General features: G+C 42.2%; 1 protein-coding gene across 14 annotated transcripts in view; it reads right to left on the bottom strand.

The window, feature by feature from the left end:
• The window catches only part of MICAL3 (microtubule associated monooxygenase, calponin and LIM domain containing 3), a 272,677-nt gene that overhangs the window by 96,486 nt on the left and 161,695 nt on the right, over nucleotides 1-14,496 (bottom strand). For 11 of the 14 annotated variants that reach the window (XR_004297727.1, XM_032390822.1, XM_032390821.1 and 8 more), the window contains 10 exons: nucleotides 14,036-14,293; nucleotides 13,575-13,690; nucleotides 12,424-12,550; nucleotides 11,348-11,444; nucleotides 8,959-9,106; nucleotides 6,705-6,901; nucleotides 4,023-4,135; nucleotides 3,675-3,737; nucleotides 3,015-3,188; nucleotides 1,364-1,447 (listed from right to left, as the gene is read on the bottom strand). Coding sequence is in view for 13 of the 14 variants with exons in the window: in XM_032390822.1 (XP_032246713.1) it covers nucleotides 1,364-1,447; nucleotides 3,015-3,188; nucleotides 3,675-3,737; nucleotides 4,023-4,135; nucleotides 6,705-6,901; nucleotides 8,959-9,106; nucleotides 11,348-11,444; nucleotides 12,424-12,550; nucleotides 13,575-13,690; nucleotides 14,036-14,293 (1,377 nt within the window). In the remaining variant the exon portion in view is untranslated. The remainder of the gene's footprint in view (nucleotides 1-1,363; nucleotides 1,448-3,014; nucleotides 3,189-3,674; nucleotides 3,738-4,022; nucleotides 4,136-6,704; nucleotides 6,902-8,958; nucleotides 9,107-11,347; nucleotides 11,445-12,423; nucleotides 12,551-13,574; nucleotides 13,691-14,035; nucleotides 14,294-14,496) is intronic. The other 3 variants (XM_032390827.1, XM_032390831.1, XM_032390832.1) reach the window with 1 other exon arrangement.

Below are 14,496 nucleotides of genomic sequence, written 5' to 3'. Positions count from 1 at the left end.
CTGAGCCAGGCTCCTCGGGTCACACTTAATACCCTTGAGACTTCCCAGCAAGCCAACCCAAAGCTGCTCTGGGCACATGACAGTTAAAGTCATCTGTTCATCCACTACATGTGTTACAACTGACTTCCCTTCCCCACTGCTCCTCCTATCTCAGGCGACCTTGTTGAACACTGTCAGAATCTAGAGTTTGGGGGAATCTAGTTTAGAGTTCATTTTCTCCTTCAGCAGATCCTCAACTAAAAATTACCTTTCAAATCATACACTCCACCTAGATTTCAAGGCAAAGCGTTAAGAAAATAAAATGGATTTTCCAATGAGTCTTGTTTGTTTGTTTTCCAGAAGACCTCCTCCAAACACAGAGAAAGAAGCAGCTTGGCTTCTGTGTGAGTTTGGACATTGCTCCCCGGCTTCCATCTCAGCCTCAGGGGCCCTGCCTTTAATGTGGCATATTATTTAATTTAAAAGAGGTTAGAAAGGAAACTTTTGCCCTGAATATAATTCAAATAAAATCCACTCGCCACTCCCCAGCACCTCCCAGCACTAGCTGGCGCTCGATAGCACAAGAAGAAATCGAGAGTCAGCTCACCTGACCTAGATGATACCAAACCACAAGACAGAGAATCCAGGCTGCACTCACAGAGGAGGAACTTGCTCAACTGTGACTTGGGAGAAAATACAGTAGAGGTCCCAATCCTTCTGATGAGTTTCCTATTATCAATGAGGTGCCATCCTTCCACCCACTTCTTCTGTCCTATCCAATACTGCTTAGAAGCAGCTTTCTAGGAGATCCTGTGAAAAATTTACTGAAAATTTTCAAGGAATATTTTAAATGGAGACAAAACGCCAAGAAAATGCCCATGCTCATCTTTGTCGAGGGTCTGAAACAAATAAAAATCATAGTTTAAGATATTTCTTGGCTAACATTTTCTTATTTAATGTGAAAGGCTCCAATGCCCCAATTCTCAGCCTTGCTGAGTTCAGGATTCTCCCTCCACTAGTTAACAAGGACACATGTAAGCAAAAAGTCAACTTGGGACAAGGGCTATGGTGGTAAAACCGGAGAAGCTAAGGTATCTGGAACAACTTCCCATAGAGCTTCAGCTAGTTTCAACACCAGATTAACCACCTACTCTTTTAACTGATTTCTCAAATCCCAAGGAGTTAAACAAATCATACAATACAATCAGGACTGTCTGTTAAACTTTTCCCTAGAGCTGCTACTCAAATGAGTACAGAAGCTTCCTGTCCTCGGGAGCTAGGATTCTAAAGTGTAGGCCTCAGCCCTGGCTGACGCAGAGGGATGAGTAGGGTGGGAAGGCCCAGGGAAGCAGCACCCATTCTGGTCCCTGGGCAGCTCCTTTACCTGTTTCCACTGGGGGGTGGGAGCAGGGCGACCCTGCTCAGGAAGGCAGCAGGACGGCTGGCTGACCCCACGCTCTTGTGTCGGCTGTGACACACAGGCCAAGTATGGGTGGGGGACAGGACATGGAGACAAAACAAAATAAAATACATTAAAGTAGGAAAAGACACAAAAAAGATACTCACGGTGGACACACACACATCTAGGATCGGGGAGTGGGGGCAGACACAGAATTAATTCTTAGAAAGTTACATTTACAAAGGAAACAAAATACCCCAACCCCACAAACTAAAAGTAAATGCAAAAGAAAAAAACAAGGAAATCAGAAGCTGTAATTTTCACTCTCCTCTTCCCTAGCTCAAAGCTCTGAACCTAAACTACTAATTCTGGTTTGGAAAACTAATCTTTCTACTCAAAATGATGAACACAACCTTCCCTTAGGGGCAGACTTCCTCCCATGGAGAGCATTCCAGATCTCCTGAGATGGGGCAGATCCCGCGGTTGCTTGAGCTGCCAGGCAACCTCAGATGTCTACCAATGAATATTATTATTCCTCTCTATGAGCCACAATACATATGATTGGAGTGTAAAAATTAATAACCAAAGGCTAAATGTGAGAAGTTAAATTATGGCCAGACTCTAAGCAAAGTCATTATCCCCCCTCCCCACCCCTGGTCCTGAGAACAATGGCTGATATGTATGGAAAAGTTGAAGAAAGAGAGTAAAAGAATAAAAAGAATGGGCTCCCTTTCCTTTGGATGTTCTGTCAGGTCATTAGGGAGTTTTATAAGAAACTTCCTGTGTTAATCTCCAAATCCCAGGACCTCCTCTTATAAGAAGTCTTAGTGACTTTCAGGTAAGCAAGAGGAGGGACAAGACCCAACAAAGACATCTCAAGTCAAATGCTCCTGTCTAGCACTCTCAAGTTAGTATCCATGATGACTCTTTAAAGTGTTCATAACTCCTGACCTAGTTCGAGGATAGCCTATGAAAACCATCTGCAACACACAAAAGAAGATTTATCACAAGAACATTTATTATCTCTGTACTTTGTCATGAAAGATGAGCAACAACAAAAACATCCAACACTAGAGGAAGAGTGAAGAAAAGCATGGTACACACACATATTGGAAGATGCTTGTAGAGTTTGGAACAATATGGAAATACGCCCAAAGTTGCATGAACAAAGCAGAACAGAAAGTGTATATTCCGAATGACCTCAATGCACTGAAAACAGACTAGAAAGAAATATAACAAAATGTTAACAGAATTAGAGGTGTCTTGATTACCTTTATTATTTTCTCCAGGATTTTCCTCAATAAGCATCTACCTCTTCTATAATTCAAATATGTGTGCACATACGTGAGCATATAAATATGTATAGATATATATAAAACTTTAAATTCCTCTTCTGAATTTTTGCCACAAACACCTCAGACATGAATGGTGAGGAGAAAGCAGTGCTGAAAGTATAGGAGGAGCTTATAAAATGCTTTTCTCTGCCACAGTCAGACAAAGAGAAAACCAGTTATAGTCTTGAGCGCATGAGTGCTCGCTGAGACACACCCCATCCCACTTCATTTGACTGAGAAGACCCCTCCTTCCTATATGGCCAGACCAAGCGTGGATGGGTGAGATACGAAGTGGGGTTTACCTGTCTCCTCATGCCAGTGGACTGTGGGGGTGCATTCTCTTCAAATTTGGCCAGCAGCTGGGTCGCCATGTACTTCACTTTGTTCTGATTGCCAAGGGCCACATCCATCCTCCTGTCTGTCAGAGTGCTCACCAGTGTGGGCCTTCCTCCTCTGTAGCCCCGGGGCGTGTCCTCCTGACAAACGTCAACACCCAAGAACCAGCCTCGGTTAGAGGAGCCCCCTACAAATGCCCTTCCCTCAAAGAAGGAGTGAAGCCAGTGCGTGGCATGGTGGTTGCTATTTCTGCTTTAGGTTAAGCTTAACAGCTCTCTTCAAGGTTCTAACATCAACATGCAGTCAGCAAGACTTTGGTGCATGGGGCAGTACAAAGAGGTACTCGGACTTGGGCTGGTGTTGTCCTATCTCAGGAAAGCCACCGCCCCCGGCCAAATGTAAACTTCTAAAGAGAGAGGAAAGCACTAGTGCACGTGTGTGTATGCTCCTTTAGCTGCTCTCCGAAACACTGAACAAAAGCAACAGCCCACTGAAAGAGCAGCTGCCCACAGAAATTCTCATAAAAATGAATATGAAAAGATCTAGCAATACCAATTTGGAAACTGACTTCAGCCCAAAAGGGCAATTCAGTATGACTACTCCAGCAAATCCCAGATAATTCTTACCTCTTCCGACTGACTGGTCTTTCTCCTCTTTCCAGCACCATCCAAGTCCTTTTCCTTTTTATCCTATACCAAGAGATGAGGGAGACTGCATTATCCTAGTCACCATACCTCGCCTTTAGGTTTGTAGCAGGTCAAAAACCTCTTCCATTTTTTTTTTTTAAGATTTTATTTACTTGACAGAGAGAGAGAGAGAGCACAAGCAGGGGGAGTGGGAGAGGGAGAAGCTCCCGCCAAGCAGGGAGCCCGATGTGGGGCTCGATCCCAGGACCCCAAAATCATGACCTGAGCCGAAGGCAGACGCTTAACCAACTGAGCCACCCAGGTGCCCCAAAAACCTCTTCCATTTACCTTGGGAGAACGCTTCCGAGAGATGGTCTGTCCAAGTTTGCTGAGGAAGGAGATGGGGGATTTGGTGCTGGCTATAAGAACTGCTTTCTCCTCAGCATTCAGGTCCAGGGCCTCTGTGAACAGGAAGCAATGTTGAGCAGAGCCCTGGAGGGGGCTTCAAAGTACTGACCAGAACTACACTCCCTGCAGGCGGCTCATAGAACCTCAGAAAACTCTAAAGGTTCATCTGCTTTGACAAAAGCAAGAGGAACTCAGCAGGAAATTCCACTAAGGTCTGGATGTTGACCTTTCTCTTTTCCATCCATGTTAACAGAACCAACTCTTTTTTCCAGTCCACTTCGGTCACAAAACCCTCCACTTTTCCTTTTCAGAAGTTGGAATCTGCCTATGATTGTTAGTTATAACAGACTGCTAAAGCCTCACCTTCGTGATAAAAATTTCAAGGTAGAGGGAGAAAAGGAGGAAGGGTATATAGCTTAGGGTCATTGCCTTTGATTATGCAGACTCCATATACTTAGGTGCACAAAATGGGAAGGCTCTCCCTAAATAGGTATACTGATGTTAGAGTTGTGGATTCCTATTATAAGAACTGCATATCTGGTCAGAAAAAGCCATGGACATCTATAAGAGTACATAGGCTAGAAGACACTGGAGAACCACAAACTCTGTGGATTCCAATGTTTTATTAGTAACAATAGTAATTTTAAAAGTAACTGAAACTAATACTATATTGCTAATATTAAATGCTTCTGTTTGCCAAACATTCTCCTTAGCACATCACAGTTTTATGTTATATGTACATAAAATCCAGTTTATGGATGAGGAAACTGAGGCACAGGGAAATTTAGTAACTTGCCTAAGGTCAAACAGGTGGAAGTACTGGGAAATAAATCCAGGTTGGGTACCATGGTCAACACTCTAAAGCATTACGTATACTTACTCCAGGGACAATAAATGACAACAGGAATATTTTTTTTTGGTAGCATTCTGGTAGACTGAGGCAGCAGGCTGAGGGCCAAAGACGGAAAAACACCAAAAGGTTGGAGAAGAGAGAGAAGGCAGAGAAGGAACGGTTACAGAAGAAAGAGAATGAAGCAAACAAGTACAGGACCAGAGAGGCCAATGAGAAGACGGAATTTCAAGAAAAAGGACATAATTCCATAGTGCTGAATAATGCAGAAAAGCCAAGTGCGTGAGCGATGCAAAATGAGAAAGGAATGAGGATTTGGTGATTCTTCATGACTGTAGAGAGGAGTTTTGGCAGAGCAGTAAAAAAGAAGCTGGGCTGCAAAGTGTTACAAAGAAGTTACCTTAGAAGGTAGAGGTCCTCACCGATATGAGGAATTCTTAATCTCAGGAAACAAACTGAGGGTTGCTGGAGTGGTGGGGGGTAGAAGGGATGGGATGGCTGGGTGATAGACATTGGGGAGGGTATGTGCTATGGTGAGTGCTATGAATTGTGCAAGACTGTTGAATCACAGACCTGTACCTCTGAAACAAATAATACATTATATGTTAAAAAAAAAAAAGAAGAGGATAGCAGAAGGGGAAGAACGAAGGGGGGGAAATCGGAGGGGGAGATGAACCATGAGAGACAATGGACTCTGAAAAGCAGACTGAGGGTTCTAGAGGGGAGGGGGGTGGGAGGATGGGTTGGCCTGGTGATGCATATTGGGGAGGGCACGTTCTGCATGGAGCACTGGGTTTTATACGTAAATAGTGAATCATGGAACACTACATCAAAAACTAATGATGTAATGTATGGTGATTAACATAACATAGTAATAATAATAAAAACAACTTATCAAATCACTATGTTGTAAAAAAAAAAAAAAAGTCTCACAGAGGAGGAGTTCTTTGTGATGTTATTTTTACTTGGAAAAATAGTTTGATGACTGAGTAAGTTTGGGAAATGTCCAGTTACAGAAAATTATGTGAGCTTAACTACTTCAGGATTTTTCAGAGCCTTTAGCTTGTTAAGGTACACTGTGATTCTCTAAGGCGGAACAATATAAGGTAGCATTTTTCTAATGTATGTGACCAAGGAACTCCCTCCACACTCTACTGCCCCTTTTTTTCTTAACTGAAACTCCAGTTAATATTTTAAGAAATGACGGCTCTTTGGGGCGCCCGGGTGCTCAGTCTGTTAAACGGCTGCCTTCAGCTCAGGTCATGATCCCAGGGTCCTGGGATTGAGCCCCGCGTCGGGCTCCCTGCTTGACGGGAAGCCTGCTTCTTCCTCTCCTGCTTCCCCTGCTTGTGCTTGTGTGTGCTCTCTCTCTCTCTCTCTCTGTCAAATATATAAATAAAATCTTTAAAAAAAAAAAAAAGAAGGTAGAGATCCTAGTAAGTACTAACCACCTTTCAAAAAGCCTGGTTCGGAGAGAAAGGGTATGAGAAAGTAGTAGAGTCAAGGCAAACATTTTGCAAAGGAATGATTTTTGCATATTTATAGATTTAGTGAGAAAGTTTGGGAAAAGAAAGAATGGCTGAGAATATACTAGTAGAGAAGGAAAAAATAATGGAGCAAAGTTCTAGGGCCTTACTCGGACAGCCAACATAGAGTAAGTGCAGGTTTGCTTTTGGTGGTACTGATGAAGGACATGGTTAGAAGAAAGAAAAGCCAGGCAACAACAGAGAAGAAATGGAGGCCTTCCATAGCAGTGCCCACCAGCCCCTTACCACTGGAGGGGAGTGAGTCCTTGAACATCTCGTAGAACTGAGTCAGGTACATCACCATAGAAAGCTTGTCAGGCTCTCCCACCGAGGCCATTTCTTTGCCTGTCATGATGGGAGAAATGCCCAGCTCCTTCTCGGCAATATCAAAGGCCAGCTGGTTATTCTTCTCCACATTTTGCTCATCCAAAGAATCAAAATCTCTAAGAAACAGAATGAGAAAAACATTATCAACAAGGGCTGCTTGTCCTCAGGCCAGAAAACACAGTATCAGTGGAGTCATCATCATTTCTTAGTCTTTCAGCTACAATCCAGGGTGCAGGGCTATCACCGCAATCTGACAGCCAACCTGTTCATCTCACCTTTTGGTCTCCTCCCTTTCACTAAGAAAATGCAAATCATCCTCAAGGAGAAGAAATGATTAAAGATCTACTCAGGAAGGAAAAAAGGGGGGGGGAAAAGTTGAAGAACTACTCTCATTTTCCCAATAACATAAATTTCTTACTAAAAGGTAAACTCAAGAATAGAACTATCTTTACTACATATCCTCTTGTACCTTGTATGTGACCTGTACATATTAAACTAATGCTCAATAATGATAAATACCCAATTTGGATCAGACTGCTTCTAAAGGCCTAGGACTATCACTCGCTGTGTCGTTTGGACCAGATGTGCTGTTGATGCCCTACATCAGCTCTGGTAAATCTTACTCAGCCTTCTACTTGAAGGGAAATTCCAAAACCTTCCCCAAAAGATTTTTCCACTGCTAAACTTCCTGAGTTTCCCCAAGTATTTAAATTAACAAACACTTCCCGCTGGGTCTCAAACTTCTTGCCATTCGATCAAGTAAAGACTGATAGTATTCTTCTTTAAGAGGTGATTGCAGATCAACTGGGCAGGCCTTATTTTGTGTTAACCTACTACTGACTCCGTAGCAAGGTTTTCATTTTTCTAAATGCCTTTTCTCTATAGATTAAGCCTATTAAACCAGGAAGGCCTCATCCTGAATGAAGTCATTGTAGTCTAAAGAGTGCCAAATCACCTACTCACTGCTTTGTGTTCTGTTACACAGAACTTCCCTAGACCTTCTGCAGGCAGCCTTCTCCCTTTACCACCCCCCAACCTCACCTGCTAGGTTCCCTTCAGCTACTTTTGCCTCCATCTCCTTTTCTTTCCTGACTTCCCTTTGGAAGAGAATGGATTCACCCAGTCTTCTTTTAAAGCATTCTGTGCCATTCATCACAATCCTGAAACTACTCCCTCTTCCTCTCCCATCCTTTCTTGATCGGGGGGAGGGGGGCTTACTTTCACTTACCATTTACCAACCTCTGCATTAGCTAAGGGACAGGAGCACTGGAGGTCACTTAGCTTTATCCAAACAAATCAGAAATTCCCATTCCTAAAGCATACTATATGTAGGGCTGTTTCTACTAGCTCTTGCCTCATTAATTTATAACCTAATATAAATAGGAACTGTGTTTCTTAGGTTTCCTTAAGCAATCATTAAAGCAAACGCACAAATCTGGGCCCTTATGATAAAAGGACAGGCAGCCAAGATAATTCAACAGGCTTTTCTTCTGTTTCTGGATCTTCTTGTTTGGCTTCCATGGTAACGAATGCCTATGGGGGAAATCTGAGTGCACTGGTCACTGTAGTTGACCTGGGGTCATCCTATTGTAGTGATTCTGCACTTAGGTGAGTAAAGAATGGCCAAAAGAGAAGGTGTCACTGATACAAGTGGGTAAAGTGGCCTGAATTTTGTGGGCCTGGGCAGAGTATATTTGCAAGAGGCGCAATTCTTAACAGAGATAATACCAATGAACTATGATAAATCGGGTAAGTATTCACCGTTTTCTGTCTTGCTGGTAGTGACATATTTGCCTTCAGCCAGCCAAATGTTCTAGTGAGGTTTTCCTTATGACCAACAGCATCTGAGAGATAGCTGACCGAAATGAAGAGTTCAACCTGGGGCCAATAAACAGAGTTTTCCTTTGTGTGATGTTAATAGGCCCAGGTGGGTGTTAAAACCAGTTTTTGACCTTCTGAGTGCTGTGATTTTTAAAACCTCAGCTGGATTCACCTACATGATGCTTCACAGAAGTTTTAAATATAACTAAACTGAAATTAATCACTGCCTTCTAGAAAAAAGTATCTTGCTATGTATCTCATTCTAGATAAAAATATAAAATTTGGCTGATAGCAAAATACTCTGAGGTCCTGAGGGAATACAAAATGAAACACAAAGTTTGTCACAACTTACATCAGATCAGGGCGGTATCTATGGATGATCGCACATAAGGCCAGTCCACTTTTCCAAGACATAGTGAGATCTGTCACATTTACCCCTGCATAGCCATCTGTCTGCCTTTGGCACCAACCCAGCAGTTTGCTTGAACGAGCTACAGACTCTAAAACAACAAAAAAATTATCAGAAGTGTGGTCACTTGGTAGCATTGATGTAGGATCCTCTTTGTAGTACACATACCCAGTTTGAAAAATTACTAAAGGTAGGAACAAAATAGTTGTCACTGTTTCAAAAGTAAAAAGCTATGTAACTGGTATCACGATAGCGGAATTTTAGGTAGATAAGAATTTACCCAGACTCTGATGTCAACGCCAGCCCCTCTAACAGAGTAAGTCACAAGAGGGATGATCTGGATCTGTTCATGCTAAAGCCCAGGGTCCCAGCAGCACTCTTGGATACTGACTTAGATGGAAGAGCGCCATCTACTGAGCTGTCACCTTCACTTGCAGAAGATCTAAGATTTCCCTGGAGAGTTGCTTGGCAGCTAGCTGAGGAATCTCCTTCCCTTCAAAGTAATATTGAGAGGAGTAGAGCAGAAAAAAGTCCATTCTCTCTAGCAACACATTAAACCAATAGCAAGCAAAGCCCACTCTTACATGTTCCAGGGTATAGAGCGATTTGTCAAATGAAGAAGCTCTGTAGGATTACACTGGCAAAGCCAAGGACCCCAGACCAGAATGATCCCTCAGGCCAGGATTGGCACTCTATATTATAAATGATCACATCTTGAAAAAGTGAACATAACAACACAAAAAAGTGAACACAATACTTGGATGTTTTCCAGTTCACTGCTGTGTCTTCTTGAACACAAAGGGCCTTTCTAAAAGTCTGTTTTTCTTAATTGCATCAGAGGAGCTCTGATACGGAGCATTTAGAAGAATCTGTGAACTCCCATTTGCGTCCAAGAACGTCTGTTCTCTTACCTTTGGCAGCTGGAAATATCTAACCTTGTATGAAGTCATTTAGTGATTTGGGAACATAAGATAAAAACTGCATATCATAAAAATCCTATTTCATTTAAGTCTTTTGGTGAAAATGTATTCTAAAATTATACAGAGAAACACTCCTGCTGTTATCATCATAAATTAAAAATTTACTTCAGAAATTAACTTTATTCAGATGTCTTCCAAGTCTGTATATCCATCAATCCAGTATGTATTGGGTAACTTCAATATTCCAGGCTCTAAAATGATAGTGACAAAGGTATATTGTCTGCTTTCAAGTAGATGACACCCGAGTGGAGAAAGATGAAAATGTTTCCAACTGCCTGTCGGTTGTGAAATCCACCTTGACAATCCAATAACATGTCAAACTCGAAACAGACCCAAAGCTTCTCATCCTCCCATTTCCTTGTCCAAACTGATGGCAGCAACATCTGCAACCACCTCTTGACCCATGCAACCAAACTGCTGATGCCTATTGATTCTGGCTCTTTAATACACTCTCACTCACGTAATTAATAATGACAATGACAAAATGGCTGCCATTTATCACCACAGTGTGAAGTAACTATTTCTTATGCCCATTTTACAGACAAGGAAACCAAAGTTCACAGATGCAAAATATCCTCTTCTAGCCCACACACTTCACAAATAGGAAAGCTTGGACTGGGACCCAGTTGCACCCGGCCCCAAAGTCAGAGTTCTTCTAACTATGCTCCGCTCCCTTGTCCATCCTCAACATCAGCATCAGATTCAGGCCTTCACCACTGCTAGCTTGACTGCTACAGTGGGTTTCTAACTAGTGGCCCTACCTCTGGCATTACCCTTCTCCATCCCATCTTACATGTAGCTGACCAGGTATATTCATGTTGCTCTCCTCTTAAAAAAATCTACAGGGGTCCTTCAGTGAACACAAAATACAGAATGGCTTTTATCTCTATAACTGTGTCCTGGCAATGTCATAGTGCTCAGCTAAAAATGCCACTGCTTTTTCCTAAAGCTTCCCCAAGAAACCTTAGTTGGTGTGTGTGCACACACTTCCTCTCTCTCTCTTTCTCTCTCAACAGGATTTGTACCTGATTTCTCTTTATACCCTCCTAAAACCTTAGGCTGAGGGTTTTGCCCTGACATTCCTGAGATTTTTGGCTGGGCAATTCTTTGTTGTGGGGAGCTGATTTGTGCACTGTAGGTTTAGCAGCGTCCTTGGATGCCAACAGCACCCTCCCCTAGTCCTGACAATCAAAAATGTCTGCAAACACTACCAAATGTCCCCTGGGGGGCAAAATCACCCCTGGTTGAGAACCACTGCCTATACAGTACTGTGTGCACTAACAGCTCAATGAATAAGTACAAATTTCTCTGAATAGGTTACTTGCATTTAAAAGGTCACTACCAGAACTCACCATTGCGAGTCAACTTTGGGGTAGTTCGGGAATTCACCAGGTTCTCCATTTCCAGATGAATATCTTTTGTTTCCCCAGTATCGTATAAATGGCGCACCTGGCAGAAAGTTAAGAAGGAAAATCAAACACCACACAACAAGTTCCCATCTGAGAGCAAAATGAAAGACTAAGATAGCAGGTTGGGCAAAGTTCAGATAAAGACAATGACCTTTAAATCCTTTCTGGTATGTGGTGAGGTTACATATAAATAAATACATATTAGTGTAAAAAAATTGTGCTAAAAACTAGCTACTCAGCCAAGGAGGGCCCTCTGATAGTCACTATTGGACCATTAATACTGCCCATTGACAGCAGGTCTCATGGGCCCCTTATATAAAGGATATAGAAGGCTTAAAGCCATAAACTTATAGAAAGTGAATAAAAAATTACACAAGTACATAGGCAAATTTGTTGAATGGGCTGCTTTCTAAAAATTGTTGGGCTCTTCGGGATTATTGCACTTTGTCAAATGTCATTCTTAATGCAATTATAAGGCTTTAGATATTGTGGGAAATAACTCAGCAGCTCAACAAAACTGACCAATGGTATCTTTAACTTCCAGAGAGCGTCCTGACTTTCAAAGTCCCTTCAAGTGAACAATCTCATTTGCCCTCACAATGGTCCTGTGAATAGCAGGACTATTATCTCCACTTTATCGATGAAGCTAAGGTTCAGAGAAGACGGGATGACATGTCCATGTCAAAGTGACTGGTGGCAATAATGCAAGAAGTCCCGTTTTCTGAGTAGTGAGCAAGTGCTCTCTCCCCTACAACATGCAGCTTGAATGAGGAAGCCCTGGAGAAGGTCCTGGATCCACCATTTTGGTCATATGGGCTCTTCTGGCAAGTCATTCAACAAGTTCCTCCCTTAGCTGCTCAATCTGTTGATGGAAAGTGATACCATTCCACGGAGACATCTACTTGGATTATGAAAGAAGTGTGTGTATATGGTATTAATAGACACATTTCAGTGTTTCAGAGGCCTGATCCATCCTGAAAATGGGCCCAGGTGTAGATAACTGGCTAGAAGGCTCTTACCTGGCTCGGGCGGAGGAAGTTGACGTTAATATTGGGATATCTGGTGACAGGGTCGATGCTGTATTGGCTGAAGTTTTTACTCACATTCTCAGGGGTGGTCTGAGGCAGCAACCTATAAATGCTTTCCCTGCAAGAACATATAACAATTTAGTCAGAGCAGTGACAAGCACCATACACATCTCCCTCTCCTTTCATAATATTCCTATTTTTTGACAGTGTACTGAATAATCTGAAGGATATGACAAATCCTCATCCTTGACCATTTTTCTCCAAACCTACATCAGCCCTTGCTCCAATTCCTACCACACCAGTGATTCCACAGGCACTGGACTGGTTAAGGACCAGTAGCAAGAGCAAGTACACTGTGGTAGGCTGGGATAAAAAGCCTGATTCTAATTTAAAAGGCAACTAATTTACTGTTTTGTTTTGTTTTTTCAGGTAGGCCAATACCAATATTTAATTTTTAAGAAAAACACAGATGAAAAAAGAACTTGCCACCAAACGTGCCCAGAGTACCTTAGGTAACAGGCTTAAAATGCTATCAACCACCAATTACACCCAGGAAATCTTATATTTCTCTCGTTTTCTAGTCAAGGCATTTGTTCTTTATTAGCAAACAAATCCTAGGATTCCTACCTTGTTTGCAATAATCTGCTTTAACATATCTGACATTTGAAAGCTTGAGAAATGTTTACAAGCAGTTTGGGGTTTCCTTTTGAATTCAAAGTCACTTCTTGTTTCTTTTCTTATGTTAGTATGTCCCCTGCTACCACATTGATTTCACTGGCATAAGTCTTTCTACTTTAAGGACAGGAAGATTTAATGTACTATGCTTATATATTTGTTCATGTGACTGTCATAAAGGAATCAGATACTGTTCTTTAATGGAATACAAAAATTCAGATATCATCTGTCAGTAACAAATTTAATTTGGAAAAAAAAGAAGAGCACTTAAATTAGTCTTTATATATCTGTGATTTTGTTAGTCAATATCTTGCTTTTCTTCTCTTAAACATGAAAACATCTTTAATTAAGAAAGAGAGAGTGAGAGAGAGAGAGAGAAGAAAGAAAACGTGTACTCTGCCTGAGGAGCAAACCACTCATCACTCCCACTTTTCTCATGGAAGGGACCCCTGGATATTTCCCATTACCTCTCGGCCAGGACCTCCAAGGGGCTTGTTCCTAGAGACCAACTTCGTACCATCCAGGCTGAGTCCATAGCAGCTAGAAATCCTCGAGCTATTCCTGTTCCCATTGGCCAAAAAGGCTACGAAGGAGACAGAAAACAAAAGAACTAAAATAAATTAACCTTTCAATAGAGAGGAACTAAATTAAAGAAAGTTTGCTGTTGACAGTACTTTTTGGCAACTGTTCAGATATTGGGCTTTCCCACTTCATAAACTGGTAGAGGAGCAAATCACAAAAGTTGCAGAGCTTCCATTCATACTTAGCAACTTGCCTACTTCCTGGTATATCTCCTGCAGGGAGTCTACCTCTGCTGCACAATGTTGTAGACACTCATTCTACAACCTGGAATACTCACGTTTGTTCCTAATTATTACTGCTTCCTTACTTGCCTCTACTATAAAGCACTGCCACCCTTACTACTCACCTCTAGGAGGCTGTCCCCAACCAGGGCCACTAACAACTGGTGTCCATTCTGCTCCCGCACCAAGGCAGCATTCTCAGAGGCGTACATACAAGTGAAGTCGAACATGGCCACATCAGGCTGCCCATAGTGATTGATGGCAAAATCCAGAGATGGCAGCTGCTGCTGAGTGGAGAAGTCTGCCGCCTCCCTGGCATAGTTCAGCAGAGCCTCTCGGTCCACATTCTCCCGGGAAAGCAAGAGCTCTGTGTCGGCATAGTCCTGTCTCGAGAGAGAGAAGAGGGTCGAAGGAAAAGCCCCCATTAGAACCACACTACACATGTCAGATGTAAGCCAGTTTCACAGCCTTTCCCTTCTTCCTAAAGTGATTTCATATTCCAAAATAAGTCTTCTACCCAAAGAGAAAAGGGGGAGGCGGTTTCTTTTTAAAAATTATTTATTTATTTTTAAAAAGATTATTTATT

Source organism: Phoca vitulina, unplaced genomic scaffold, assembly GCF_004348235.1.
Source record: "Phoca vitulina isolate PV1807 unplaced genomic scaffold, GSC_HSeal_1.0 scaffold59, whole genome shotgun sequence".
Lineage (NCBI taxonomy): Eukaryota > Metazoa > Chordata > Mammalia > Carnivora > Phocidae > Phoca > Phoca vitulina.
The sequence above is the reverse complement of the archived record's forward strand: the minus strand, read 5'-3'. Positions and strand labels throughout refer to the sequence as shown.